Source organism: Anser brachyrhynchus (genome assembly GCF_964034855.1).
Source record: "Anser brachyrhynchus genome assembly, chromosome: 4".
NCBI lineage: Eukaryota > Metazoa > Chordata > Aves > Anseriformes > Anatidae > Anser > Anser brachyrhynchus.
In genome coordinates, this window is record NC_137698.1 from 31,042,681 (window position 1) to 31,069,615 (window position 26,935).

Below are 26,935 nucleotides of genomic sequence, written 5' to 3' on the forward strand. Positions count from 1 at the left end.
TGAGGTCAGTGAAAAAAATCCACTCACAAACTTTTATAAATTCAAATTAGACCCATCTGAAACAGAAACCATTTCCTTAAACAATCTGTTCCCCTTAGAGTATTAATAATGGAGCAGAGAATGTCTCTTTTAGTTTAAATTACAGTAAACAGAGATTTTATTATTTTGTACTTGGACTAGGCAAGGAGTCAGAAGTCATAGCTGCGCCATTGTCTCACTGCTTAACTTTTCACAAGCTGTTAACATCTTACTGCCTTGACTTTTCCATCTGCATAGTGACTGCTGTGCCTCATTTTGGAAAGCACAAATAGAAAACATGCTCCTGTTTAATAGCATGTTAACAGCAGTTTAAAACCACGGTCTGTTTTTCATTTCTCCTCACAAGAACATACAATTCTCAAAAGATCTAAAAGTCAGAAGGCCCTCTTTTTAAAAAGGGAAAACCGTGGAAAGCAGGAATTTCTTCAGTACATCTGCCTGCAGTGCACTAGAGGGCCCTCAGGAGTTAGAAATGGATGGAATGCACTTTTGGAAGGCACATACTTCACAGGACTTTTCATTACAGAATTTAAAATAGAAGTTCTTTTTTTTTTTTTTTTTTTTTTTTTTTAATAACGTGAGGTTCATGTAAGTTTATAGCAGTTCACATGCAAACAACCTCTCAGTACAGTTAGGCTCCAAAGAGTATTTAGCTTGTAATGAAATACCTACATGTGGACCATATTTAAAAATGAAATATGTGCTAGCATACTTCGAGAACGTCAGTTTTACTAAGTTATTTTTGTTAACCTAAGGAGTTTACCAGAACAAAGGATGAGTCAAGCTGAATAGGTAAGAGATTTTAAATTTTACATTTTTATAGCAGTAAGTATACAGTGTGCACTTAATATATCTTTGTTTCTTTGAAAGGATGTATAAGCCACTGTCATTTTATTTGAAAAACTATATCTAGATCCTATTTTATGGTTTCATGAGAGTGTAAAGAATTAACCATCTTTCTTCTTTAATGGGGGCTTATGAATTATGTGAACTATATTCCTATTAAACTCTAGACATGTGGCACTGCTACTTTCTTTTTGTATTAGAGAATATGTGCATATTTAACTGCTATAGTTATTGGTGGATAATATTTTATAATTTACAGCGTTTCCATAACATGAGTTTTAGTAAAGACTCTTGTCTCATAAGAAAAAGATAATGATTTGGGTTTGAAAAGCTTTTCTTCTAATGATGGAATACATCTAGCTGAGATTGCAAATTGAGCCTGTATTTCATGATTTTGGTGTTTAATTTGTATTGTAATTAGAAAGTGAAAGATGTATTCTGTCATGTTTCTGGATTTATGTATACTGTCTCACCTAGAACTTGTCTCTTAAAATATAGAACCACAGATACTGTACAGGAGTAATGAAATGAAATGCTACTATCAGCTCAACTCTTTTCTTTTTGCAGTTTACAAAGGAGAACTTCAGATATTTTAGGCTACAAGTCAGTAAACTTTGCTTACGTAGCTGGCTCCATTCATTCTCTGAAGCCAATCACTTGCCCCGTGGTGGCTGATAAGAATTTAACGGCTTGTAGAGGTGGAGTGTCTGGATCCTTAGTACTGAACACATTCCCAGGCATATCAGTAGCCTCTGTCCATCATCCATGCTGGAAGCTATTTGGAAAAGGAGAAATAGAAATCGGGGAAGGGAAATCATGCATCATCATCATCCTGGCTGGAATGTACGGAAGACTTTATGCTGTTTTCATCATGCGGATTTGCTAGAGAAATGACCTTCTTTGATCAGCCAGGTAAAATCAAAAACTTGTTTATTTGCTGCCTCTGCTCCCCACGGGTGCTGAGGCTGTGGACCTGCAGGCGACCGAGGACAAGGAGGAATCTGCTGGTGGGCACTGCTTGTGTGATCTACCTGGGATTCCTTGTCAGTCAAGTAGGTCACGTTTTACCCCAGCACAGAGGAGGACACCAAAAAATCAGTTCCAGAAGTCTCCAAGATGCAGCTCAAACTCCTTTTCTGGGCATCCCACTGGATGGCACCCTGTCACCACCCAGCTTCCAGGAACCCCAGCTTGGTGGCAATGGGACCTCGGTGCCACACAATGTAGTTTATATCACCCTGCGGTCCAAGCGCAGCAAGCCTGCCAACATCAGAGGCACGGTGAAGCCAAAGCGCAGGAAGAAACATGCAATCCCTTTGTCCTATGGGCAGCACTTTCCGAAAGCCGCTTTCACTGGCCAGGAAGAGACCTTTGTCCAGCAGCCGGGGAGGGCCACACGTGCTGCAGGCGCAAAGGGAGCAGCAATAGCTCCGGAGGCAGGAAAGCACCACCTGGATGAACACAGGCAGAAAGAAATGGCAATCGGGAAGCGAGGTCACCAGAGACCTGGGGGGATTTCTGGAGGTCTAAAGGCACAGCGCCAGGCTGAGGAGAGCAATATCAGGATTTACAGCGAGAGCTCTCCCTCTTGGCTGAGCAAAGAAGATATCCTAAGCATGCGTATGCTGGCAGATTCTCCAATAGAGAGCATCCAAGAAGTACCTTCTCAGAAAGCAGTCCTGGTAGTATTTGAGAGGGGTCCCAGCACCACAGAAGCTGCTTGTAATCGAGGGCACTGTGGCATCATCAAAAGACCTCTTGACATGAGCGAAGTGTTTGCCTTTCATTTGGATAGGATCTTGGGGCTAAACAGGAGCTTACCTTCTGTAAGCAGGAAGTCGGAGTTCTTCCAAGGTAACACATTCCTATGATTTTCAGCTTCCAGATGGGGTGCTGAGGTTTCCTTCCCCTTCCCACATTAACTGCAGGACAGCAGCAGCCTTTAACTCCTGCTAGTCTGAGAACTAATCCAGTTGTTGCAGGGGAGTAAAGCTGATATCTGTCTGCAATTTCTTCCATGTAATTGTCCTGTCCAAAGGATACTGTACCCTGAAATTTAGAATAAATACAATAATTGAGTTGCTCTAACGATTCGCTGTCCATGAGACTATAGAATGCGAAAAAAGAGAGGGAGTCATCTGTAGATCACATGGCATTGTACAGAATGACTAAAGAGGTGAAAGAAATTCCAGAAGATTACCTGGTGATTCGATGAGCATTTCTGTTTTTTTGTTTGTCTTGTTTTGTTTTCTCATCTCTTAGATTTGACTTCAATAAGATATTATTGAAAGCGAGCACAAGAATTAATCTCTCAAACAGATGGTGCAGGAAAGGTGTTTTGTATTTTGTCAGATAACCTACTTGGAGAGGTAGGGGACTTCCTGAAGAAGCTTAATGCTACTACTGACTCTGGAAACTGTCAATTTTCAAAAAAAATATCTTCCCTCTCCCCTGATAATTCAAAAAATATTACTACATCTCAGTGAATCCAGCTTGACGTTTTGAGGCTCATTACACATACCTTCATTATATATTATGCAGACAGAAATATATACAGGAAATAACGCAGTATGCCGGTTACATGATTGGTTTAAACAATTTTCAGTGCAAATTTTTGCTTTCTATCCTATAGTGAAATTAAAGATAGATTTCAGACGTAATGTCAGTTAGAAGTTTACTTCTAACATAGCCATCTTGTTAAACATCTTCAGCGTAACTGCTATTTTTGTACAGTTGCAAATCACAACCCTAAAGGACTACGTTGCATTTTAATGAATCATTGCTGAAGTGGCCAGCTATTTGTTTTTGCTGTTCATTTCTTGCTGCTGAAATTAGCTTATAGAAAATATTTTTATATCGATCCATCTGTCAGAAAAAAAAAAAGAAACAATGAACAAGTAATTCAGGAATGACTTTCTAAAATCTGACAGCAGGAGGAGGACCTAGCGATCTCTGATTTGTTCCTACTTTGTAAATCTTCCCTTTGGCAGCCTGTGCAACTGTGTGAATGAATCTCTAGGAATAACAGTTTGGTGGCTTCTGAATATTATTCGTACTTGCAGAGCATGGAAGATACATTATGCCTAGGTTATTTTTAGGCAGGAGATTTATTGCTCTAGAGCTGTCAGGAAGAGTTAAGGTAGTTCGGTTGGAGGAATTGTGCCTGGTGTGGCTGCAGAGCTGACAGACCGCAAGCCCCTGTGAGCGCCCATTAGGCTAATTGTGCATTGTGTCACCCAGTGTCTGTCACCTTGAAGCATGTTTTGGACTGTCTGGGACAGAGAGAGTCATTCTGCTCATTTTAGTTTTCTTTTCCACATAACTGGCTATGTTCCTATAGCAAGAAGAGTGTTGCTAGGTGATGAGAAGAGAAATAACATTATTTTGGTCCCACTTCATTTTTTCCAGCTAAAGGGTGAACAGAGGATTTGGAACAGTTGCCGTACCTTGTCTCTCTCCATTTCTTTAGCCTCAAAATATGCTGGAGCTCAGATGCCTAGTAGCTACTTGCGCCCATTACTATTTGCATGCTTGTATTTAGCATAATCTTGAAAACACACCTTTGTGTTGAGAAAATGAACAAAAGCATATTCCTAAGAGCAATATGGACACTTAGTGAGCTTATTTCTCTAACTTACTTGCATGCGTTTAGGTTAAGATTAGGTGGGCTCTCCAATGGTTTTTGCAGGGCAGCTTCTGATAATCATGGTTATTCATATGGGAAAGAGAGCAGTGCAGGAGTAGAGATTGTGTGTATCTACAAATGTACACAGCTTCTGGGCTGACATCTCTCTCCCCACGACACCTCCCTTTAGCTTGCCTCAGTTGTGATGTGATGTAACAAGACATGTTTGATGTAGCATTAAAATCTTAAAAAATGAGCTTCTCAAAACTGTCATTCATTTGTCAGAGCAGTTTCAAAGAACCACTTAGTAAATCCCTGTAGAGGTTTTGTTTCCTTTATTCCCACAATTCCCTCACTGATGTGTTTTCTTTAAAAGCCTAGCGAAATACTGTATGCAATTTCTCTGGCTACTGCCCTTCTCTTTCCTAGTTAATTGTAAACCTTCTTCAGTGTTAACTGGACCTTTTTATGCTCTATATTCTTTTTCCATCATGCATGGAAAAATCGGGCATGGTAACTCTTTCCCTCATATTTTTGCAGTTAATTGATCTAACATAAATAGCCTGGGGAGTACAGGTGAGCAAAGCCCTTGCAAGTTCAGTCTTACAGGCAGAGAGCACAAGTCCGGGTGCACACAAGCACTCATTACTCCTATTGCTAACTACGAGGCATGAACATGCTGTGAGCTCCAAAACACCTATAAACCAAAAAGGATTAGCCTGTAAAGCAACCAAAAAATTATCATAAAGCTCCATCTGTTGTGGAGAAAGCAGAGGATGGCTCTTGTGTGTATGAGTTTTGGTATGGTCACATTAATAACACAGGATGGAGAATCTTTATTATTTGACGGTCCTAACCTAAGGAATAGAGGAGAGACTTCAGTGACCTTGCTTAGTGGCACAGACCAACCTTGGTCACCTTGCAGAGCAGCAAAGTAAAATGACTGCACAGCTTGCCTCTGGCTCAGCAGCAGCGTAGGACGATGCTGGGGTTTGCCAGGGCACGAGTCACTGATGAAGTAACACAGGAGGAGGGGTTTGCTGCTCTTCTGCAGCTCACCACCAAAGGGAGAGGACTTGGGCTCCTTGGACCTTAGTGATGAGGCTGAAGTCTTTGCTCAGCTTTTGGTACACAGCACAGCAACTGCTGCACAGTTTTGTTGCATCTCTTGCTTAAGGCCTGAGCTACTGCATGCCAATTACCACCCCTCTTCCCCCCCAGTTTTCTGATGTGGTAAATGTGGCTAATTATGTTTGATCCTGTGCCGAAAGGAACAAGCACAGGTGTACTCAGTCCAGTGGGGCTTCTTAGCTGAGGATTGAGCTGACTATTTGCCAGAACTTTTTGTTCCTGAAAAGTGCAAGAAGCTCTTCCTCTGAGTAACAACCCTTCATGGTTAGTTTAGTGCAAGCAGACGAATGACACGTGATAGACAGCTCCACTAGGTACACTTGTCGTTTTGCTTTATTGGCTTCCATGTGATTAATGGAGCCATAGATTTTCCTGTTATACCCTGCACTATCAGCCTGCCTTGGCCATCCCACCATGAGTTGTGCAAAAGCAGGTAAGGGTAATATGAATCATTAATGTTAGGGCAAAATAGGGAGTAATAAAAATCTGGCATTGCTTTATGCATTCAGAATACTCTAAAGCGCTTCAATTTGTCTGTCCCGGTGTTCTACCAACCCAAACAACTTATACCATAATGCTGTACCTCTCAGAGAAGTACCAGTGGGTATATTTCCAGTATTTTGTTGGGTAGAGAAGGCTGTGTATGAGCAATAGTGCAGCCCATAGGCTAGAGATCAACAGATTTCATGAACTCCTTAATTTGGACATCCATATGCACATGGGACAGAAACATTGCAAATAAGGTGCAGTAGGAGGAAAAAATAAATAGCCTAACTTCTCCATTCTTCCTGCTTCTGTCCTTTGCATTTGCTCTCAGAATTTCATCTAAAACAAACTCTCAAGTTGAAATAATGCTCTGTATCAGTACCCCTCAGCTTTCTACACTAAATTATCCCTTCCTGATACTACGTGGGCAACTAAATTGTTCCTTTCAAGTGTGGCAGCGGTAAACTGTACTGCATCACTGCAAACAATGATGAGCTCGAGAAAGGGCTTTAAGCACCTCATGAAAGACCTGCTTTCTTTATTGAAGCTCTCTTGGGAACGTTTGAAAGTATTTCTTTCAAAGTCGGAAAAAATGCTGTGGATATAAGTTAGTACACAATATGGTATGATAACATTTGCAAAAGTATTTATGCAAATATGCTTAAAAAGCATGTAGACCATTTTTAAAGTGATATGGTGTCTGGATATCTAAGATGATACTGATACAGAAGCCAAGCTGGGGAACGTTACCTAACTGTGAATGAAGCAGTTTGAGCACCTTGGGGCAGTCTAGCCTCAGCAACCTGAGGTTTCCCTTGTGTTAGCTTACTCAGCTCAGGATTCCCTGACACAGTGGACCCTAAGGGCCAAAGGAATTTTTAGAAATATTTTGGTGCTGAAAAATCCATATGAATTACTAGGAAGCTGGTTCCAGTACAAGTTTCGAAAGACTTTTCCGTGAAATTTTGCAGATCTTTTCATCTTTAGGTAGCCAACTGGTTAAATGAGTCTAAAACAGCAGACGAAAAGAAAATGAAGTCAATCTGCTTTGAAGCCAAGCTTCACCGGTGCTGTCACAGTATTTCCTTCTCTCATGGTGGGTTTATCAGAAGTTATTTCAGACCCCAGGTCCTTCAGTTACAAGCAGCAGTGGCATCCTTGGTTGCTGGAGCTGCAGCAGCAGCAAAGCATTAACCTTCTGTGTTACCATATAAAACTGCAGAGGAAAGAGGCCCTCCCAGAACAATTGGATGTATTCTGACATGTGCTGGACCCCTTTAGTTCTGGCTGTCAGACTGGGAGCTCCTGGTCAGGCCTTGCTTTCCATTGCTCAGTTTACTTCAGCCCCATGCTTGGGAGCTCTGAAGCAGAACAACTCTCCCTACCTCGCTGGGGTCATGCCAATTCATGCAGCTATTAATCAACCCCCTTATCTGCTTTAATTCAGCATCTTCATATTTTTCCTGCCAGTGTCAAAAAATTGAGTCACTGCTCTTTACTGAAGCTGCTGTTTCATATTCCTGTAATTCAATTTATATTACAGAGTTGAAAGATTTTATTTTGGCTCATCTTTTCTGCTCCCATTTCCTCTGAAATGCAAACATTTCCTGGATTTAGCCTTGGTCTTTTAACATTGTTTTTGTGTCTTAATGGAAACTGGCAAGATATTATTCATATTTTTCAAGTATTTATGTTACTATTGTTTATCATGTCCCTTTTGGATAGACAGGAGATGTTTGTTTTGTTAGAAGACAGTTTGTGTGTTTGGCTTGTGGAAAAATTTTGCAAGTAGTTACATAAGCTGCTGTCAGAGATACAAAAATAAAAGATCAGATTTGGTCCTGAAGGACACTGTCCTTTGCTTTTTGGTGGCAGTTCTTATTGCTTGTATATGATTTCTCCCACTGGTTTGGTAGAGTAGCCTAGCTAATAGTTGACCTGACTTGGCTAAAATCATCTACAATGTCAGTGATGGAGCTAGAGTGAGAGAGATTGGGAAACGGCCAGGGTTTCTGAATTTGAATTCTTAAATGCTTATTCAAGCATCTCCGTAGAGAAGCCTGATTTTTCAGGAGTGCTCAACACTCTCCCCCCCCCCCCCGAGAAAAGATGCTGGTGCACAATGCTGATAAAGGAAGTACTGATCATAGTGAAAGAGAGACTGATATTCCTAACAAAAGGACACCACCTGGGTTCCTAAGAAACCATCAGGCAATGGAGAGGGGAGTTGAAGAGGCGGAGAGCTGCATCTTGGTTTAGTTTGAGGACTACCTTGTATGCACATGTTGTGTCAGAGAGAAGATCAAATACATTCTGGTGTTTGAGAAGATTTTGCTTTTCTCTACTTTTCCTAATGAAACTGAACACACATTTGAGCTTGACTGCATGTGGGGTCTTATCATGCTTTTTTTGGCAACAAAAAGGTAGATCTTTACGTATGATTCACTGCTAATTCTGGACAAAGAATTTCCTACCTGTTTCAGATCAGTCAGCATCCACTGAAGAAAGTGCTTTTTGATTCAGCTCAGTGGAGATCCATCAGCAATTCATTCTGCTTACAGATAGAACATTTGCATTGGCTTTTTTTTTTTAACCTTCCTGCTTGTCACAGATGCCAATTTTCTCTGTACAGACATCTGTCCAGGTTGCCTCTGGAGAAGTTGCCATGAAGCTCATTGCTTTCATGAGAGATTGAGCGCTTCTTTTCAGATGCATCTTTGGGTCCAAGTGCATACAGAAGACACAGTTTGTCTCTCTACGGGCTGCATATAACTATCCCATGAGTTATACAACTGTGGTGTTTAGGTTTATTGACATTCAAGACAAATATAAATAAATTCTAAAGCTTTGCACATGTTCCAACACCTGTTATTTATTAGCTGACAGCTCTGCAGTTGAATGGTTCCTCCTGTCCATACCAAGACATTGTATCCTGGCCTTCTGTCTACACCCAAAAATATAAATATTTTCTTTGTTTTAAAGTGTGTACAAACCGCAGTCAGTCCTGGATCCTTGACTGCTTAAGGCAGCAACAGAAGCATTGAGTCAGCAATGAAATAGAAAGTACCACTTTCCTAAAGAGGATACACATGCCTGTTATTTGATATTGAGTGAAATGTATTTTAGCGTATTTTAAATTCTTTGCAGAGGCTACTTCCCACTAAATACTACAAACACTTGAATTCACCAAAGCTAAGACACTTGACTTACCAGTTTCAGGAAAAAGTGGAATATTCTTTACAGAGAAAAAGAATTAAAGAATGTGGCCATAATCATTGTAGAAAAAAAGCTAGCTCATGTTATAGTTGTATAATAAAAGAAATACTTGTCAAAGTGTTTATTCATGCTAGGTTCATATTCTACAGTATTCTCATACATCATTTCAGGATTGTGAAATCATACATTATAGGCATACAATACCAAAAGAAAACAGTATAAATCCACTTTGAGTATAGGATTTGTAATCTTTTTATGCCCATTACCCAGGAAAACACCCTTTGAGAGAAGTTTTCAGCTCTTGTAAATCATCATCAATTCACTGCAGTGAGGGAAACCTAGAGCATTGGTTCACAACAGCATTGTAGGCTCTAAATCTACCTATGAACTTTGTAATAGTTTGGTTTAATATATGACTTCTTACATTAATCTCCTGCTTCAAAGAGAAAAAAGTCTTCTGTACACTGAAGGCAGTTACAATGTCTGTTCTTTGTCCATTCCTGTGGTGGCTGGTTTTAGATGTGGAATAAGACCACATTAACCAAAGGATGTCAAGTTATTTGTCTGTGGCATTTTTTTTTTCTGCCACATCTGTAAAATGCTATAATTATTGATGCTTAGGCAATGTCTAAAGAAAGATCAAGCAAGTCTGTATAGCTCCAGTATAGCAATTATTTGTTTTTCCTTTTTCAGCTGGTCAAGCCTGTCCTGTTATTCTCTGGGATTCCTCACTGAGTCCAACAGATAACAATACCCATTCTTCAGTGAGATTAACCTGGGGGAGATATCAGCAACTATTGAAGCAGAAATGCTGGCAGAATGGTAAAGTTCCCAAAGTTGAGTGGGGCTGTACTGAAATCCACCATCATGAATGGTCCAAGATGGCACTCTTTGATTTTCTTCTGCAGGTAAAACATTTATAGAACACAGTTATCTGCCTCAAAAGTCACATGAGCACACAGGACTGTTAGAAAAGTAATTTTAGTTTGTTTTAAGATTGGGGAAAGATGAATTTGCACAATTTGAAGTCATTTGTTTATGATTAAAATGTTCAAAACTCAGCTTGTAATCATGGAAAAATCAGGAACTTGACTGACTCATTTTCCAAAAGAGGAAGCAAAGGCTTTTGTCTTGAAACATCTTGTTTTTATTTCACCTTTGAGTCAGGCATACTGTTTCTCCTTGACTCCTTTCACTGGACATGGTCCTTGACTGCTCACAACTGCAAAGCTCTGTTCTCATGATGAGAAAGGGTTCAGCTGCTTGGTTTTAGTCAACTGAAATATGGATCAAGACAATAGTTGTAGTGGTAAATTTTCTGCCTTTTAAAAAAATTTACCAGTGACTTAGTGTTTAGACTTAATGAGGAAGGAGTAGAGCAGTAACTGATGAACAACAAAGCTGCTGTTCTTCAGTTAGGTTTTGCACATAAGGATTAGTTCTCTAAATAATACCATGCCAGGGCTTTGCCTTGTGGTATTATGACACCACATGACCACAGTTACAATAATTATACAGTAGAATATTAATACTGGAGTACCTGCATATGGATGGCAGCTAATTTTAAACCTTCCTGAGATACAGCACTGTTTCCAGTCACCCCTGCCTGCCAGACAGGTCAGAGTTGCTAAGCCTCCTGCAGCACTTACTGGTTTATATAATGCTATCTGTATTTAAAACTACAGTAAGCACTAGTTTTGTGCACTGCATTCGAGTTGCATATAATTCAGCTTTTTAGAGTTGCATTTCTTGAAATATAGAAATCATGCCTTGCTTTATGCATAGTCTATCCCTGCCTTTCTCAGTTCTGTTACAGGATGAATGATGCTTCAATTTTTTTTTGCCTGAAAATTGCATTTCTATAGACTTGTTAAACATAGAGCATGAAATTCTTCTCTAAAAATATACTGTCACTTGTCTGATGACTCCATCTTTAGTTCCACTATGAGCAAATAACCCTTTGAAACTGGTATAAGGTCATACGTGGGTTTTTTTGGTACTAAACATAGTAATACCCATATAGAAATAGTACATAATGCATCAGTTTTAATATTTTCATGCCATTGTTTTTGTTTCTGAACAGTTTGAGAATTCACATGAATTCTGTATTTTTCTTATTATTTTAAAGTCCCCTAAGACAAGTTTTTAAACTTCATAATAGAAATCTTATTATCCAGAAGGAGAGGTCAGCTGAAATAAAGTACAACAGGATAGAACTGTACACAAAAAAAATTGCCCTCATTTGTATCTGGTGTCAGTTTATGCTTCCAGTTGCCTACCAAAGAAGATAGTACATACCAGAAAGTGAGTGAAAGAAGGTCTTACAGTTCAAAGGTTAAAATTTTACCTGTGCTCTCAGACTTTAGTCTATCAGCACATTACAGGATTCTAACATGAAAAATGCTAAGAAGGGTTTCCAATTTTAAAATGCCAAGCTATGGTGTGTAGCCCTAATAGAAGCGAGGATTCCAGTAGTTTTGTTTAATAGTCTAAATAAATAAGCAACTTTGTTTAATAGACTAATTATCTTGCAAATGCTGCTTGTGGGTACAAATGTTTATACTGTTATCATACATATTAATGTTGGACCTGATGATCTCTTGAGGACCCTTCTAACCTGGGTTGCTTTATACCACCAGGTAACTAGTTTTGAGTGGAAAACTTCAAGCTTTTCAATGATTTCAGTCTTCAGTTATGGTAAAGAATATGTGGCTTTATGCACCAAGAGGTTTTCCTGTCTCTAGTTATTTCCATGTTGATCTGCCCACCTCTAGACTGGAAAAGGCCAAAAAACCTTCTAACACCTTTCTTATGTATGGTTTTGTGCAGACATATGTACAAAAAAAAAATCAAAGTTCTTAGGAGTTTGCTCCAGGAGGTCTCAATTGCAATATCCTGTTAAAAAGCTGCCTGCATCAGCAAGGTAATTAGAGCCTCCATGGAACCTACCTGGATCTGCAGTTCCCCCAGAAAAGCCACATCAATACACTACTGCAGGTGAATTTTCTCCTCTTGTGCATATAAGATGGAACCAGAATCAATGATGCAGAAAAAGCTAAAGAGAGTTTTAAGAATCATTAAAATACACGTTACAATGTGCTTACCATGACTGTGGTGCAAAGATAACCGAACAGCTTAGACTTTGAAGAGCATAAACATCAAGATAACAAGATAGTGTTCAAGATATTCAGAGGACATTGATTATAATAGTCTGAAATTAATCATAGCAGAAACTGGGCTTAATATCAATAAAAATACCTTAACAGTGCCAAGTCTAGTGTGGTAAGCTACAGAACATTGATAAAAACTGCTTCATGAATTTTTCAGAAAGAGTACTGGTGAGAAGTATTCCCTGTTAAACATGCTTCCATCAGAATGGCTTTGGTGCCCTTAAAGAGATTCCTATCTTCTGAATTCAAATAACAAATAATATAAAACATAGGAGCAAGCTGAAAAATGCTTGTGTTTGACCTTTACTTGTCTTCAAGAACTCAGGTAAAGTAAGGACATTAAAAGTAAAAATTATTTTTTTAATTATGGAGTTTTGAAGCACTCATGTACATACATAAATATATAACAAATCAGTGTTAAACTGTTAAGGTTGCAACATCAGCTCCAGAGTATCCCAGTGTTCTGCCTTAACACTAACAGAAGGCATTATGAAGAGGCTGTCTGCAAAAACATGATCTCCTCATCTATTTAATGCATGTAATGAGGTGTGGTGAAGACAAATTAGGGCTATGCATCAAAGGAGTCTGTAAATCTCTATTTCACTTTTTGGCAAAACTTAGAATAAATTAAATGAGAAATGAGCTACAACACTGCAAACAACAGGGGCTCTTGGGCTTGAAGATGCTGAATGCTGCTCAGCAAGGAAGAGAGAGAAATCCATTCCTTTCCTCAGGATTTTCTCAGCTGAAAATAAACACTGGCAGCAAGACCAGTGGCAATAGTGCTATGTAAGAGAACACAAACAACTCTTGGACTTTCATCTGATGAAAAAACATAGGAGGCCTTTCTAACTTTAAGCACAGCTCTAAATCATGAGAAGTCACAACACTTCATTTCAGTGGGGTGTCAAAAATTTAGACTAACTTTAGAAGGTTTCATGTTTACATGAGTGTTATTATTTTTATGCTTAGAGCAGTTTTAAGAGTTAGCAGCACACAGTGAACAAGGAGAGGAAAAAAAAAACATTAATTAGATACTCATTAAGCCTTGGAGGCATCTTACCTGTCTTCTGCTCTGTAAACACCTGTGAGCAAGAACAGGGGTGCTCCCCAGGGGAAGCCAGGGCAGGACATCCACACAGCGTGGCTGGTCCCATGGCCCAAGAGGCAGCCCAGAAGGAATGACAGTGGGTCCCTCAGGTAGCTCAGTGAGCATCAGGCAGAGACAAGGTGGCAATCCAGCTCCAAGGTCACCAAGCAACAATTCAGGAGCACCAGGTAACAGGATGAGGAACAGGTGCTCCCACAGCAAGGCCCAGAGGAGAACTAAGGGCCTGAGCCTGAACTTGTATAGAGCTCCTGGGCCAGTGGGCAGAGAGAGGGTAGGTGTGGGTGTGGAGGTCCCAGGTGAGGCTGATTAGGCCAATTAAGGCCTATCTGTGCACTCAGGGCCCTGGAAATGCTGGGCATTTATTCTCATCTACACACCAGAGGGTAGAAGTACCTGTGAAGAGTGATTTATCCTTCCCATGCAAGACAGTTATCCTAAAATGGCATCCTTTGCACTGGGGGTGCCTAGTACTTGTCATTGTTTACGTAAGAAACAGAAATGACTAGGTCAGGAGAGATGCTTAGCATTTACACCGCTAAAGTTAGACCAGATGTATTCCTCCCAGCTAAGTGCTGTGTGATGAATAAGCGAGCATTTGCGTGTGAAACAATAGCCTGGGCCATAATGTCATTGAAGTATGCACCACAGGGCAGCTCACGGAGGCTTCTCTGTGTTTAGAAATGCACTCCTCATTCCTGCATTTGGTAGGTTCTGGTGACTGACTTAATGTTCCTCTTGCTCATCTTTTCAATAATTTTTTTTTTTTTTGCTTGTGTAAGTCTGATAAAGTCTACAAAATAGAGGCCCTTCGTGTATGTCAGGTTGTGCTATTTCTATTGTGCTCACAGAGAAAATTAAAAAAAAAAACAAAACTACAGCATTTTGATAAAAACTTGAATTGTATTCCCCATCTTGTTACAAAGTCCTATTGTTCCATTATTTTCAAGGAATGCCTACTGACATAACAAATCATGGCCATCAAATGGATACAATATGTAGCCTGGCAAATTGCTTCTAACAGTATATGAAATTTGGGGACAAGGTCTTTAATGCCATTTCACTGCTCCCTTTAATTATGCTTGTTCTGAGCTTGCTTTCCTGCCAGCTGGGTTAGTGAGCGAAGTCTGACAGTGGCACTGTGCCCCAAATTGTTTGAAGTTGTTTTCAGTCGGCGCTCTGCTGTGCTTGGTTTTAGATCTATAACCGGCTAGACAGAAACTGCTGCGGATTCAAACCTCTGAAGGAAGATTCCTGCGTGCAGCAAGGGCTGACGCTGAAATGCAGCAATCAGGATGCTGTCGACCTGACACACATAGTGCAGAGAAGGCATGACCGAAGGCATTTGGCCTTTATAGACAATAATGGTTTCTTTGACAGAAGCGAGGACAATCTTGACTTCAAAATACTGCAAGGAATCAATGAGTAAGTTTTAAGTTATTAGTTTTGTAAAAAGATGGATAATTTCTTCCTGGTTTTGCAGTTGGAAGGAAAATCTCTCCTTAGCATTTAGTAGGAATAAAGTACTGCTCACAAAGGGTGCCTGGGTACTTGGTGTAGAAGAGATTTGTCCTGCTCCCTAAGCTATGTGACAGATACTATTACTGTGTCAGTGTTACATTAACTCCAGGTTTCTTCTGCCAGGTCCTTGGGGAGATCTAATTTGTCAGTGAAGCTTAGTTATGTTTACCCTAAACACACTTTCAGTTAGCATCTGCATCTGCAGATGCAACCTGTAGCATCTGCAAGTTGCCAGGGCCTTACAGAACAGATTCATGCCTTACCTATAAAGGCATGACTGATGTAACACAGGAAAGTCTGAACTCCACTAATGTAAACTTGTTTCTGTGGAAACCTCTTCTGTAAGCAATTTGCACTGCTCTGAGTTACCATACTATAATCAAAAAGCAAGGGACACTAAGTTACTGTAATAAATATCATCAGCCCATGAAGCATTTTGTGAATTACAGGATGTCTAAAAATGTATGAGTAATTCTACTTGTGTAAAAGATACAATTAACATGCATATGATTAGTCATGCATGGACTTCCTCTCCTGAGTCGCAGTCTATATTCATAAGATCAATTGCTAAACCACAACATGATTATTGCAATTCAGAGTGATGGTAAAACTGATGATTTTCTTTGTGCTTTTCCAGATTCCCTGAATCTGCAGTTTCAGTGCTGAGGAGCCAGCGTTTACGGGAGAAGTTGCTTCAGTCTTTGTTCCTTGACAAAGTATACTGGGAGAGCCAAGGAGGCAGGAAAGGAATTGAAAAGCTTATTGATGTAATAGAAAGGAGGTCCAAAATTCTTCTTACTTATATAAATGCACATGGAGCCAAAGTATTGCCCATGAATGAATGAGCTTCTGAGGGACAGTCTTTAAAAATTTTTGTGTGAGGCAAAAACTGACAGCAAAATTGATTTACTTCATAGGCTTATTTAATTTTTATTTTTCCAAACTTTCAAGTTTATTTTTAAATAAGAAGTCTTACGTGGCTTAAAAGCATCATTTAAATGTCAGCTGCAGCTCAACACAGTGCGGTTCTATGTCACCAGTGAAATGAAATGAAAAAAAGTTAAATAGTACAATAAATGATGTAGTAATGTGCACACACCATGAACACTCCTTCTGTTAATATGTTTGAGAATTAGCAACAGTATTTTCAGTACATTAGTCTGGATTACTCTTACTGTCATCATTCAAGTCAGTAAAAGTTTTATTGCAAATTTAAATGGGAACAGAGATTTAAGGCACTTAACACATCGATGAAAACTGCCATCACATCTACATACTGAAACATACCTAGTACAGGAATTTATCTTTTTGATTAAGAACACTAAAATTCCAGCATTTCCCAATGTATTTTATTTTGATCTTTTGAAATCTAAGGACTAGATTCAACTCTTTTAAATGCAGGTATATTTCTATTGGATGTGAATAAAATTTAGATTCAGAGTGAGGAGAGCATGGCTTTAACAATAATAATTAATTTGACAAATGCAGTTTTTCCCTGTACAGTATGGAGTACACTTTGTCATGAGTCATTTGTTACAACGTACTATTTTCAGTATGGATTGGTCTGATGTGTGGATAGATTGTCTGATATTTCTGTCTATTGATTAGCTAGGTGTTACTCACAGAATCATCCTTTGGTATTACTATTTCTTTTTTAGCTATTTAGCTTTAGCTTTGTGCAAATACGTTGCTAAAGTAAGTATACACATTTTGTTTTTGCAATGTTCTTGACATGATTTTTTAGAATACTAACGAAAGGCAGATGCAATAATGATGTGAGCATTGTTAAAATCAGAACAGAAAATGTTGTTTGTGCTGCTTGCTCAGCTTTTGCCAGCAATTCAGGCTCAGGTTTTCTGTTAAGATTGACCATTGTGGGGTGATGATTCCAGCTGATGACTTGCCCCAAGTTTTCATACAGGTAAGGTTGTTAGAGAAGCTTGGACAAGCACTTTAGATTCTTAGCCTCAATCTGTTCCAGCAAATACTCTGTTCCAAAAGTAAAATATCAACTGATATAGTCTGTCCTCACATATACTTTCTACCTGTCTGTTTAAAAAAGTTCTTACTGTCTTTCTAAAGGAATATATATGATCTTTTTGCCATGAGATGGTGGCAGAAGTTGAATGGTTTCGTAGCTACTCTTGTCTTCATGTATAGTAAAAAAACCATAAGGTGTATAACATTTAAAAAATATCATTGAAAGTGCTTGTGTAATATTATTGTTTGTCATTATGAGAAACTAAAATGTTTAATATTCATGTTAATGTGGTTGGTGAATTTAATGTCTTAAATAACTACAATTCCACTGCAGCTAAAACAGATTTTCATTCTTAGTATCAAAAGAGCTATTAACAAGAATTGCATTACTAGAAGAAATAGATCTCATTAAGAGCTTGGCCATCTAAATAATCTTTTATTTTATTCTGTCAGTAAAGGGCAGATACATTTGTAAAAACTTCCTAGAACTTACCAATTACCTTGAGAGGCCATCTTTTAGAGTGCCTTGGACTTTTTGATTGCACCAAAGTAGAATCGTATTGGGTTTTCATATTATCCCTTTCTTAAAATATTGTAACAAATTAGCCAGGTAATTTCTATCACAGAAATAAAGATGTTACTGTAGCTTGCATTTTGACCTGAGCCTAGAGAAAGAAATAATTCTCTCAACCCATTTCACATGGAATTCCTATTGTATTTATCATGATTTTCAGTCTTTGGTGACTGTTACAATCAATTTGTCCCGTTTTCTAGCCTATCTCACAGTTTTCTTCCTGCTATATACATGTTCAATTGGATTATCACACTCTGCTGGGAGTGAAAATCATGACTTTCACCTGCACTGAACTTAGAAGAGGAACAAGAGATGATATAGCAGTCTACCTGATCATGAAGAATGTCCCATGAGTACTCTGTCTTCTACCTTCTCTTTTTCTGCCTCTCAGACTACACATTCAGAGGGCTGGAGCACCTCTTCCATGAAGGCAGGCGGAGAGAATTGTGGTTGTTCAACCTGAAGAAGAGAAGGCTTCAGGGAGACCTTGTAGCGACCTTCCAGTACTGAAAGGGGGCCTACAGGAAAGCTGGGGAGGGACTCTTGGTCAGGGAGTGTAGCAATAGAACAAGGGGTTTTAACAAGTAGTTTTGATAGGGAGTGTAGTGATAGGACAAGGGCTTTAAACTAAATGAGGGTAGACTTAGATTAAATATTAAGAAGAAATTCTTTACTGTGAGGGTGGTGAGGCCCTGGCACAGGCTGACCAGAGAAGCTATGGATGCCCCATCCCTGGAGGTGCTCAAGGCCAGGTTAGATGGGGCTTTGAGCGACCTGGTCTGGTGGGAGATGTCTCTGCCCATGGCAGAGGAGTTGGAATTAGATGATCCTTAAGGTCCCTTCCAACCCAAACCATTCTATGATTCTGTGATCCTGATGCAAACTCGTTGATTCATAATAACCATTTTTTTTCAGAGTTGACACATTACCCAAGAATAGAAAGAAGTCGAGCGTTTTTTATCTTTTCAGGTTATATATTCTTCGCTATTTCTTCTAGACATGGACTAGTGTTCCTTGAGTATGATATGAACATTTTTAATTTGACTGGCAGTAAATGCCAGTTCTTAAAGCAACAGTGTAATTGCCACAGAGTGAGTAATTGCCCTGAAGCTATGCTTAGAGCAAAGTTTTTTGGTAGACTTGAACTTTAGAGGCCCAAGTAACTATGGTGCTGTCCTTAAGAGCATGACCAAGTTATGAAAAAACATAGTTGTAAAGACGAGATCTTGTGGAGATGAATGCTGCAGATGAATTGCCTTTGTAAAGGAATGGTGTTTTTTTTTACTAGTTTTTTGTTTTCGTTTTTGTTTTTTTTTTGTGGCAGAGGCATAGAGACCAAGTTGTAATTAGAGCTAATCTGCAGGGCAGAATGATGTCTAGATTTTGTGGAAAGTACAAGGGGATGGACAGGTGTCTCACCCTCTATCCTATATGGACCAGAGAGGCATATAATGTCTTCTCAGAACTTCTGCAGGCACCCATGAGCCCAGGGCAAATGGCCAGGGCAAGCTGAGCTGTGTCAGTGCTGCACACATTGCCCTTTCCAAGGGCCAAGGAGTACTTCTTTCTCTGAAACTCTGGCTTTGGGTCTAGGACAAGGCATTCTGTGCATGCTGCATCCTGCTCTCACCTTATGATCATGTCTTAGCATTATGGTATGCATAGCTGGAAGCCTTGCTGTCTCTGCTGTATAAAAACGTTGTATTTCCTACTCCTACAAACACTCTCATTGTCTTCAGGAAGTCGGGAGCGGCTTGCTGAGACTGGCATTGGGACTGGACTGTAAAATGTTTTGAATTCAATAATGTTGATAACAAACTTCAGAAAGTGCCTTTTCCTTATGATGTTTACCCTGTTGCTACATAGCTTGGTACTTGAATCCAGTACTGCTAATAATACAAAGTATGATTGCTATAGTGCTTATGAGTACATACTGGCCAAGTTCTAATTTTTTTTTTTTATTTATTTTACTCAAGTGGAGAATTCTCTACTTTTTGAGTGCATTTACTTAAATGCTCTGATAAAAAACACAATAGTAGAACTTTGTATAGCTTGTTTATTCGCTGCTACTGTATTCAAGATACCTGCTCACCCCTCGGTAACAGGAGTAAAGTGTATTGAAAAGTCAGTCCATTTCCTTCTAAAACAGTGTGATGTTGGACTGACATTCCGGCACAGAAACCTAAATAATATTAACAGACAGGAAAAAAAAATGAAGAGGCCTTGCTCTACCTATGGTGGTGATCAACAGAAAGCCAAGAAACTGGGTTTTAGTCATCTTTGCTGGGCTGCCTTCCATTTATGGGCATATGGGATCAGACAGATTCATGTTGCACATTACTCGGAAGGGTGTAACCAACAGCAACAGTCCAAAATCTGTGGGTGGGAAAAGAAGATTATGTCATTCTTGAATCTGCCTGAAAGCTAGAACCACATAAAATAGAATTACTAAGAAAGTCAAGAGGGTTTGCTGATTTCATAACATTGGAAGACAGAGCTTAAAATAAGTAGCACAGGCACAGATGCCTTGAAATTCCTCAGGAGCTTGCCAGCAAGTTAATAATCCTAAACGTTTCAGAAGCTGAGGACATGAAAACTTTTGTGGAGCACTGTGAGAGCAACTTCCCTCTTTATACATACAAATATATATATTTATATATTTTATATATATATATATTCTATATTCTATAATGCACTGTATTAAAGAAAGGTAAATTCCATGGTTTTAAAAATGGAAATACATATTTAGGGTACATTAAAGGACAAGCTTCCAGTAGCAATTCTGGGAACGCTTTCCTGCATGTGTGTGTATGCAAATATGAGCATACATATATATGTATATAATATACTTTAGGTTTTTTTTTTTTTTTCCTACAAAGTGCTCAGTTTGGGTCATACAGAGTGAATTGTTTATGCAATTTGCTGTTTACATGTATAATTTTATTGTTTGTGAGCATAAATTCAATTTTGGGTATACGCAAGTTGAAGTTTAAACAAAACTTTATTATGGATGCAACGTTTGTTCTCAAAGCATTAACTCTTCCCTTGCTAATGCATCTATATAATATAAAAAGTTTTCTGCTTACAATTGTAGCAAAAAAGAGCAATATGTTTGTATCTGTATTAAACTGCCAGACAGCAGAGTGATAGCAAATCTGAGGGGTTTTAATGTCTTTTACATTGCATACTGAGTTTCCATTTGAAACTTGTGCATTTTAAAAATCAACTTGTTTGTCCTTTTATAGTAACAGGAAAGGCATTATCACAAGTAATGGATTGTTTGACTTTCTGCTGCTTTTGTCATATGAAGGCCAGGAATATACAAAATAAAATAGTGTCTTCATCATGTTTTCAGTTCAGATCTCTAAGCTGAAATAACAAAACTGTAATACATATTAAAGTACTCCATGGATTAATAGATACTTTTAAAAAAGAACTATGGCCTTGAAACTGCGTCTTCAGAGAAACAATCCAAGTTATATTATGAAGCTCTTCCTGTGGAAATATTTTCTGTTTACTCACGAGACTTTAACTAAGCTGTTTCTCTGTGACTGTGGAGCTTCTGGTCTCTGCATCAGCAGTATTACTGTATTCTTTAGCCATGGTGACAATGTCAACTTACACAGACATTGAGCAGAAAAGGCCATGACCATTTATGATACCAGAAGAGAAGTACTCATCAATGACTAGTAAACTTTATAACAGACATCGAGCAAGTAGAGAAGTAGCAGAAGGACACTGAAATCTATGTGGCATGGAGACCCACACAGAGTTAAAGTAGCCTCAGAACTTCTAGTCTCTGAAGTTTACATTTTTTTCGTGATCCAAGAGAGACTAATGAGAAACACAAAGATGTTGAAACATTTTTAAACATTCTTTCCTGTACAAAGTAATTTGATTTGTTTTATGAAAACATTATTTATTTGTGGACATTACTGCATACTTCAGGCTAAATAATCTCAGATACATTTGTGTAAATTCATTACAGTTTTGCTGAGTTGTCCCATTTCCAGATAAAACAGTTTAGGTCAGTTAGGTCAATCCATATTCTCAGAGGCAGGAAGACTGAGACCTAAGGTCAAAAGGAGACCTAAGGAGAGTGACAAATAAGATGAAGAGTTGCCTGAGGTATAGCACAGATATAGAACTTGGCATGTAAATTCTCTAAACAAACATCTGTGAGCTCCAAGCAGGATCAACAAGATTTTCCTGAAGATTATCAGCCTGTTCCACCTGTATCTCTGTGGGAAGCCCTACCCTAGCCAAATAAAACATTTGAGACCAATAATTAAAATAAAATAAGCTGTGCAGCAGTATCTTCTTTTGGTCTGTCATGAAATACATGAACTATATTTAAAAATGACACTGTTAAAGGTATTAATTTTCCATGGTATATGAAGAATGAGAAATTGTGAAGAACTCTGCAAGAACCTCATGAAACCGAGTGGGTCAAACTTGGGAGAAGAGCTTCACTAGAGATTAATGTAAAGGCTTCACTTAGCTGCTATTTAAAACCTTGGAGAGACCACCTCTTGGGTTGTGTGTGCAGCCTGGTCTCAACATCTCCAGAAGCTAAAGTCAGTTGAGGGAAGAGCAAGTGAAATGATCAGAGGACTGAAATGGCTATCTTGTAAGGAGAGGGATGGATTTTTTCAGTTTGTGAAAGGGAAGGCTGTGATGCTGGTAATTCAGGTTTACAAAATCATGAAAATGATTAATGGGGTGAGTGCAGAAAGTGTCATTCAACAAATCCTGCAATACCAAAGGTGTGGAGCACCCAGTGAAACCAGTATCTCTTTTAAAGAAATAGGTAAAAGAAAGTTCTTTACACAGCAGGTACTCCGACTCTGGAGCTTGCTGCTACGAGAAATTGTGGAAACAGTATGAGGAAAGTCAAAGGGGATTAGACAAATTCAAGGACAGCAAGTCTACACATGGACTTTATAAGGAGTAGGCAAGCCTTCATCCTCTAACATTCCTAATACAATAATTCTGGATGCTGGGAAAGGGACTACAGATATTGCCCCAGGTTCATATGCTCATCTCACATTGCCACAGTCTAAGGTGTACTACTGGGCTAAGTGGCCCATGGGTGTGACCCAGAGGGGAATCCCATGTATTTGTATATTTGAAGGTGATTCAAACAGAGAGGAACCTGCATTCTAGTAGGCTACTCAGGCCTTTTCCTTATGTATAAGAATATACAAAATTATCTTTATTTGGAAGGATGGAAATGCTTGGGTGTGGTGAGTCTGTTTTGTCTTCACTGGAAGAAAAGAAAGAAAACAGATGGCAATCTTCTAGTGCCTAATGATGGTTTTCCAAAAGCAGTTCCATGAATTTTGTTCTTCTGGAAGAGATGAAATGCACACAAAATGCAGATTTTTTTCCACTGTGATGTACCATCTGTATTTAACACTACATATACCAATTATTTAAGTGAAATACAACTTGCAATAGGTGGCTGACATTCTCTAAAAATTAGTTCAGTTCCAGTACTTATTTCCTTTCTAGCCTTCTACAGTACGTTCATTTATTTAATCACATGGTTTCAGCATTCACTGTTCAGGATCATTATCTGTATTTCCTTCAATGGAAAAGCTGGCATGGCATTCATTCCTCGGAGGTCTGTTAAGCTACACAAGCATGCCTTATCAGAGGTATTCTTCAGCTAACTATGTGAAACACTTTGAGATTTGGACGGAATTTATTAACTGTTAAGGAAAATAGCACCAGTGTGAAAGTCAGCCTTATGAAGTGTGAGAACTATGTCTGACAGATGGCAAAAGCTGGCAGCCCAGTGAGCTGCTCTGCCCTGGGAATTCCGAAACAACAGCAGGTCATATGTCTTAATTTTCAGATAGATGTGTGTATATCACATACCTAAGATAGACTCTTTTCTGGTCACCTAATTTTTTCCTGCCTCAGTACTTCTGAAAATATAAAATAAAAAGAAACGGGCAGTCAAAAAGTTAAAATGAGAACTGACCAAAGCATGCTCTGAAGGCAGCTGTGGCATAGTTGCAGTAAACATGGGGAGGTGGCGATACCCAAACAGAAGCTGGAGCTGCCTTATAGAAGCATCATGCTGAAGGAGAATAAAAGGATTTGTCCTGCTAAATATAAGATCTAGCCTTAAGAATTTCACCATGTGAGGAAAGCATCTAAGGCATTTTATCATGCGTAGGATACTCTGGCCCACATGGCAGCAACAGCTCCGCTCCACCCCCCCCCCCCCCCATGCACTCATTCTGTTACCTCTTTTCATCATCACACGGACAATTCTACCCCCACAGCTCTCACTGGCCTGTGACATGAATGCTACTGAACTCAGACAGCTCTCTAAGTTTCTGTACCCAGGATATTCCTAAATCATGCTGATTCTTCCCATGTAATAGATTTAACCTTTCCTCCCTCTGGAGCTGAGCCACTTAAATGAAAAACTCTCAAGACTACACCTGCAGTTTTTGTTTTGCACCTGAACCTTACAAGCTGTAAATCTTTTTTAAAGCTGGTAAACACTCATCTGTTTTTATTTTTATTTTTTTTTTGTGATCTCCAGTGATGTGAAACATTTGTACCAATCATCTTTCAGCTTTCAAATACAAAACTAACCTATTTTTATCTTACCAGACCTTTTTCTTCCATATAATATTCTTGTTATAGCACATATCCCTGCTAATATCCAGATCTGCAATTGCAGCTTGGATACACAAATGCCTGGAGAGAATCTCCTAATTTATTTTAGTGTACCATTAAGGCATAGTTGAATTTTTGAGAGGAGGGCACAGAAGGGAGATAGACTGTGATAAGAAATCCCAGAAACCTGGTTGTTTTGAAGAGTCCGGTGTGAGAGAATGTGAGACCTGTCATCACGCAGCGAATCCACAAGTTGCTGCTGGCTCCACCTTGCCTGATCACCATCGCAGAGGGCCTCAGTCAGCTCGTGCCTTCTGTGGAGGGTTCCTTTTGCAGAGACTCAGTTTCTGTTGCACTTTTAACTAGGAGACTGCCACTGTAGGGCTGTTGGTCGAGCAGACTTCGTGGCATAAAAGGGAAGAAGAAGTAAAGCATGCCTGTTAAGGAGTGAAAAATGCCTATGAAAGAGAAACTGCAGTATGTTATTTTCTTATCAATCAGATTTGGGAAGGTTTTATTATGGGTTGTTATAGCTCTGCTCAAGTGCCTTTTTTTGGCCTTCTGAAGAGAAGGTGCTCCTCTGGCTCGGTGGCTCCCCTAGACTCAGTGCACTGCCAGCAATTTGAGTGGCTGCTTTCTCGAGCTGCTTTCTAACTGAGGTATGAGGCTCTTTCCATCCAGCTGCTGGGATCACTGTGCTTGGGATCTCAGCTGGGGCCTGTGCTGATTCACAGGATTTATACCCCATCAGGCAGTGCTTATAGTACTTGCTGCTAGGAAGAGTACAAAATGTCATCAAAATGTACACTTCTAGACGCACTTGAATGCCTGCTTGGCTGAATCAGCATGAACTAAGCCAACAAGGCAATTCATGCGACAGAAGTGTTGATGCATTCTGAGAGCCACAAAAGGTCAAAGAACAAAAGAGATTAAATCCCCATTAAAATCATAGCTTTCCACTTCATTTTGCTTTGCATGCTCATATGTCTAAACTTGAACTTAAAATGCTAGTTTGCAAGTGGCCATCATGTGCAAACACAGCTTTTGTCGACTTGGTAGTGTCTGTGTTCTGCAGCAAGAGATCCAAAAGGCAAAGAACAACAGATTAAAGCTTTTGCAATATCAACACCATACTGGGAAAGAATTCTTAACCTCTATCACAGTCTTATCTCAGCAATAATCTGCATGGCCATGGAGAGCTGACGCATATTTTTTTGTTACACTGTTGCCTTAGTGCTAAGATTTCTTTGATTTTCTGCTGTCAGCTTTACCACTCAGTGGAGATATCCTCGAGCTTTCACAATTGCTGCCTTTCCTGCTAAGAAAACACAACTCACATGTGTTTCAATACTTCTTGGCACCCTGCCTCCCACATATAGTTTAGGGTCAACTTTTCAGCCCGTTCACTTTCCCTGATTTTAAGTATAGTTACAAGTGTAATTAGCAAGGAAAAATAAATCACTTTTCCCCTTCGGTGGGGAAAGTCCTGCCAAAAGCTGTGTAAATGTGCCTTGTTAGAAGGCACTGCAAATCATCAGAGAAAATTGTGCTCCATAAAGTGTAAATCTGAAAATGTGATCTGATATTCATTCAGATTTATAAAAACAACTTGTGGAGCTCGCTATCAAGGCTATTGTCCTGTTAAAGGACTGGATGAGTGTTTAAGAAAATCGAGAGAATTTCCTCAAACAAAAGTTTTTATGAGCTATCATCCTTCCTGTCACTACGTGATGACAAAAGCCTGGAAAAGTCCTGCACTTTGGATGACTTTCACTGCTGGATCCAGTGAAGCCACCGTTTCTCACATGGCCAACTCCTCTCCCCGGCACTCCATCCCTGGGGACCACTCTAACAGCCTCAAGTCTTGGAGCCACAACATGATTATGTTGCAGAACCCTTTATGGTTAATTTTGCTAGATTTTGCCCCGTTCTTGAGTATGTTTCAGTCCATAACAAAATCCTTATTGGCATTAATGGGAACAGAGGTTGAGTCCAGTAAAGCTCAAACCTGACCTCCAGTTCCAGGGAAACTTCTGTAATTATTCATTCTATTCCCAAGCTTTGCTTATGACTTCTTGCTTGGTGTAGAGCTACCACCAAGATCTGTTCAAGCCTTCTGGACTGAAATGAAGCATGTATTATGCAACTTTGATAATTTTCAGTGGAGAAAAATCTTCTTCTGCTTACAGAAATTTCCATAAACCTAAGCCTTTAGTCTGCTATTGAGTTGTGTTTACAGCCCAGTGGAACCAAGTATTTATACGGATGACGAATATAATAGAGACCAGAACTTGATTTCTCTGCATTTCAAAGACATGCTCTGACCTACAAAGTTTTCTAGTGAATGGTAGTTTTCTGAGTGCCAGTTGGAACAGGTTCAGAAAAAGAGATTCAGCAATATTTATTTCAGAAAACTAGGAACCCACAGTTGTAGTGGTTCCTATTTGAGTTGAGGACAGCTATATGTAGGACACCTAGTGCTAAATACTATTTAACAGAGGAGGACTTCAGTCCGGGTGCTTTTCCAACGCACAGTTGTGCTGTAATTAGGATTCTCTGGAAATGGACCACTCCGGTGAAGCTTGCAGCTGTTAAATCCC

The 26,935-nt window shown here is 39.3% G+C and overlaps 1 protein-coding gene and 1 long non-coding RNA gene across 2 annotated transcripts; one reads left to right on the forward strand and one right to left on the reverse strand.

Moving 5' to 3' along the window:
- The first annotated feature begins 494 nt into the window (after positions 1-494).
- On the forward strand, positions 495-21,995 carry GASK1B (golgi associated kinase 1B). Its single transcript, XM_080589692.1, has 5 exons — positions 495-831; positions 1,453-2,739; positions 10,037-10,251; positions 14,820-15,046; positions 15,780-21,995. Exons 2-5 carry the CDS (start codon positions 1,743-1,745, stop codon positions 15,985-15,987), a joined length of 1,647 nt encoding a protein of 548 aa, XP_080445818.1. The 5' UTR covers positions 495-831; positions 1,453-1,742; the 3' UTR covers positions 15,988-21,995.
- LOC308194180 lies at positions 2,746-14,812 on the reverse strand. The gene is made up of 4 exons (XR_013950361.1): positions 13,577-14,812; positions 12,293-12,398; positions 3,086-10,245; positions 2,746-2,934 (listed from the first exon to the last, which is right to left on the reverse strand). It is a non-coding gene; the product is annotated as an uncharacterized lncRNA (long non-coding RNA).
- Positions 21,996-26,935: the final 4,940 nt, after the last annotated feature.

Excerpts from the sequence above, each read along its gene's own strand:
- GASK1B (XM_080589692.1), top strand. The coding sequence starts at position 1,743 with ATGCTGTTTTCATCATGCGGATTTGCTAGAGAAATGACCTTCTTTGAT. Across the intron at positions 2,740-10,036 it reads GAAGTCGGAGTTCTTCCAAG|CTGGTCAAGCCTGTCCTGTT; the intron begins GTAACACATTCC and ends TTCCTTTTTCAG. Across the intron at positions 15,047-15,779 it reads ATACTGCAAGGAATCAATGA|ATTCCCTGAATCTGCAGTTT; the intron begins GTAAGTTTTAAG and ends GTGCTTTTCCAG.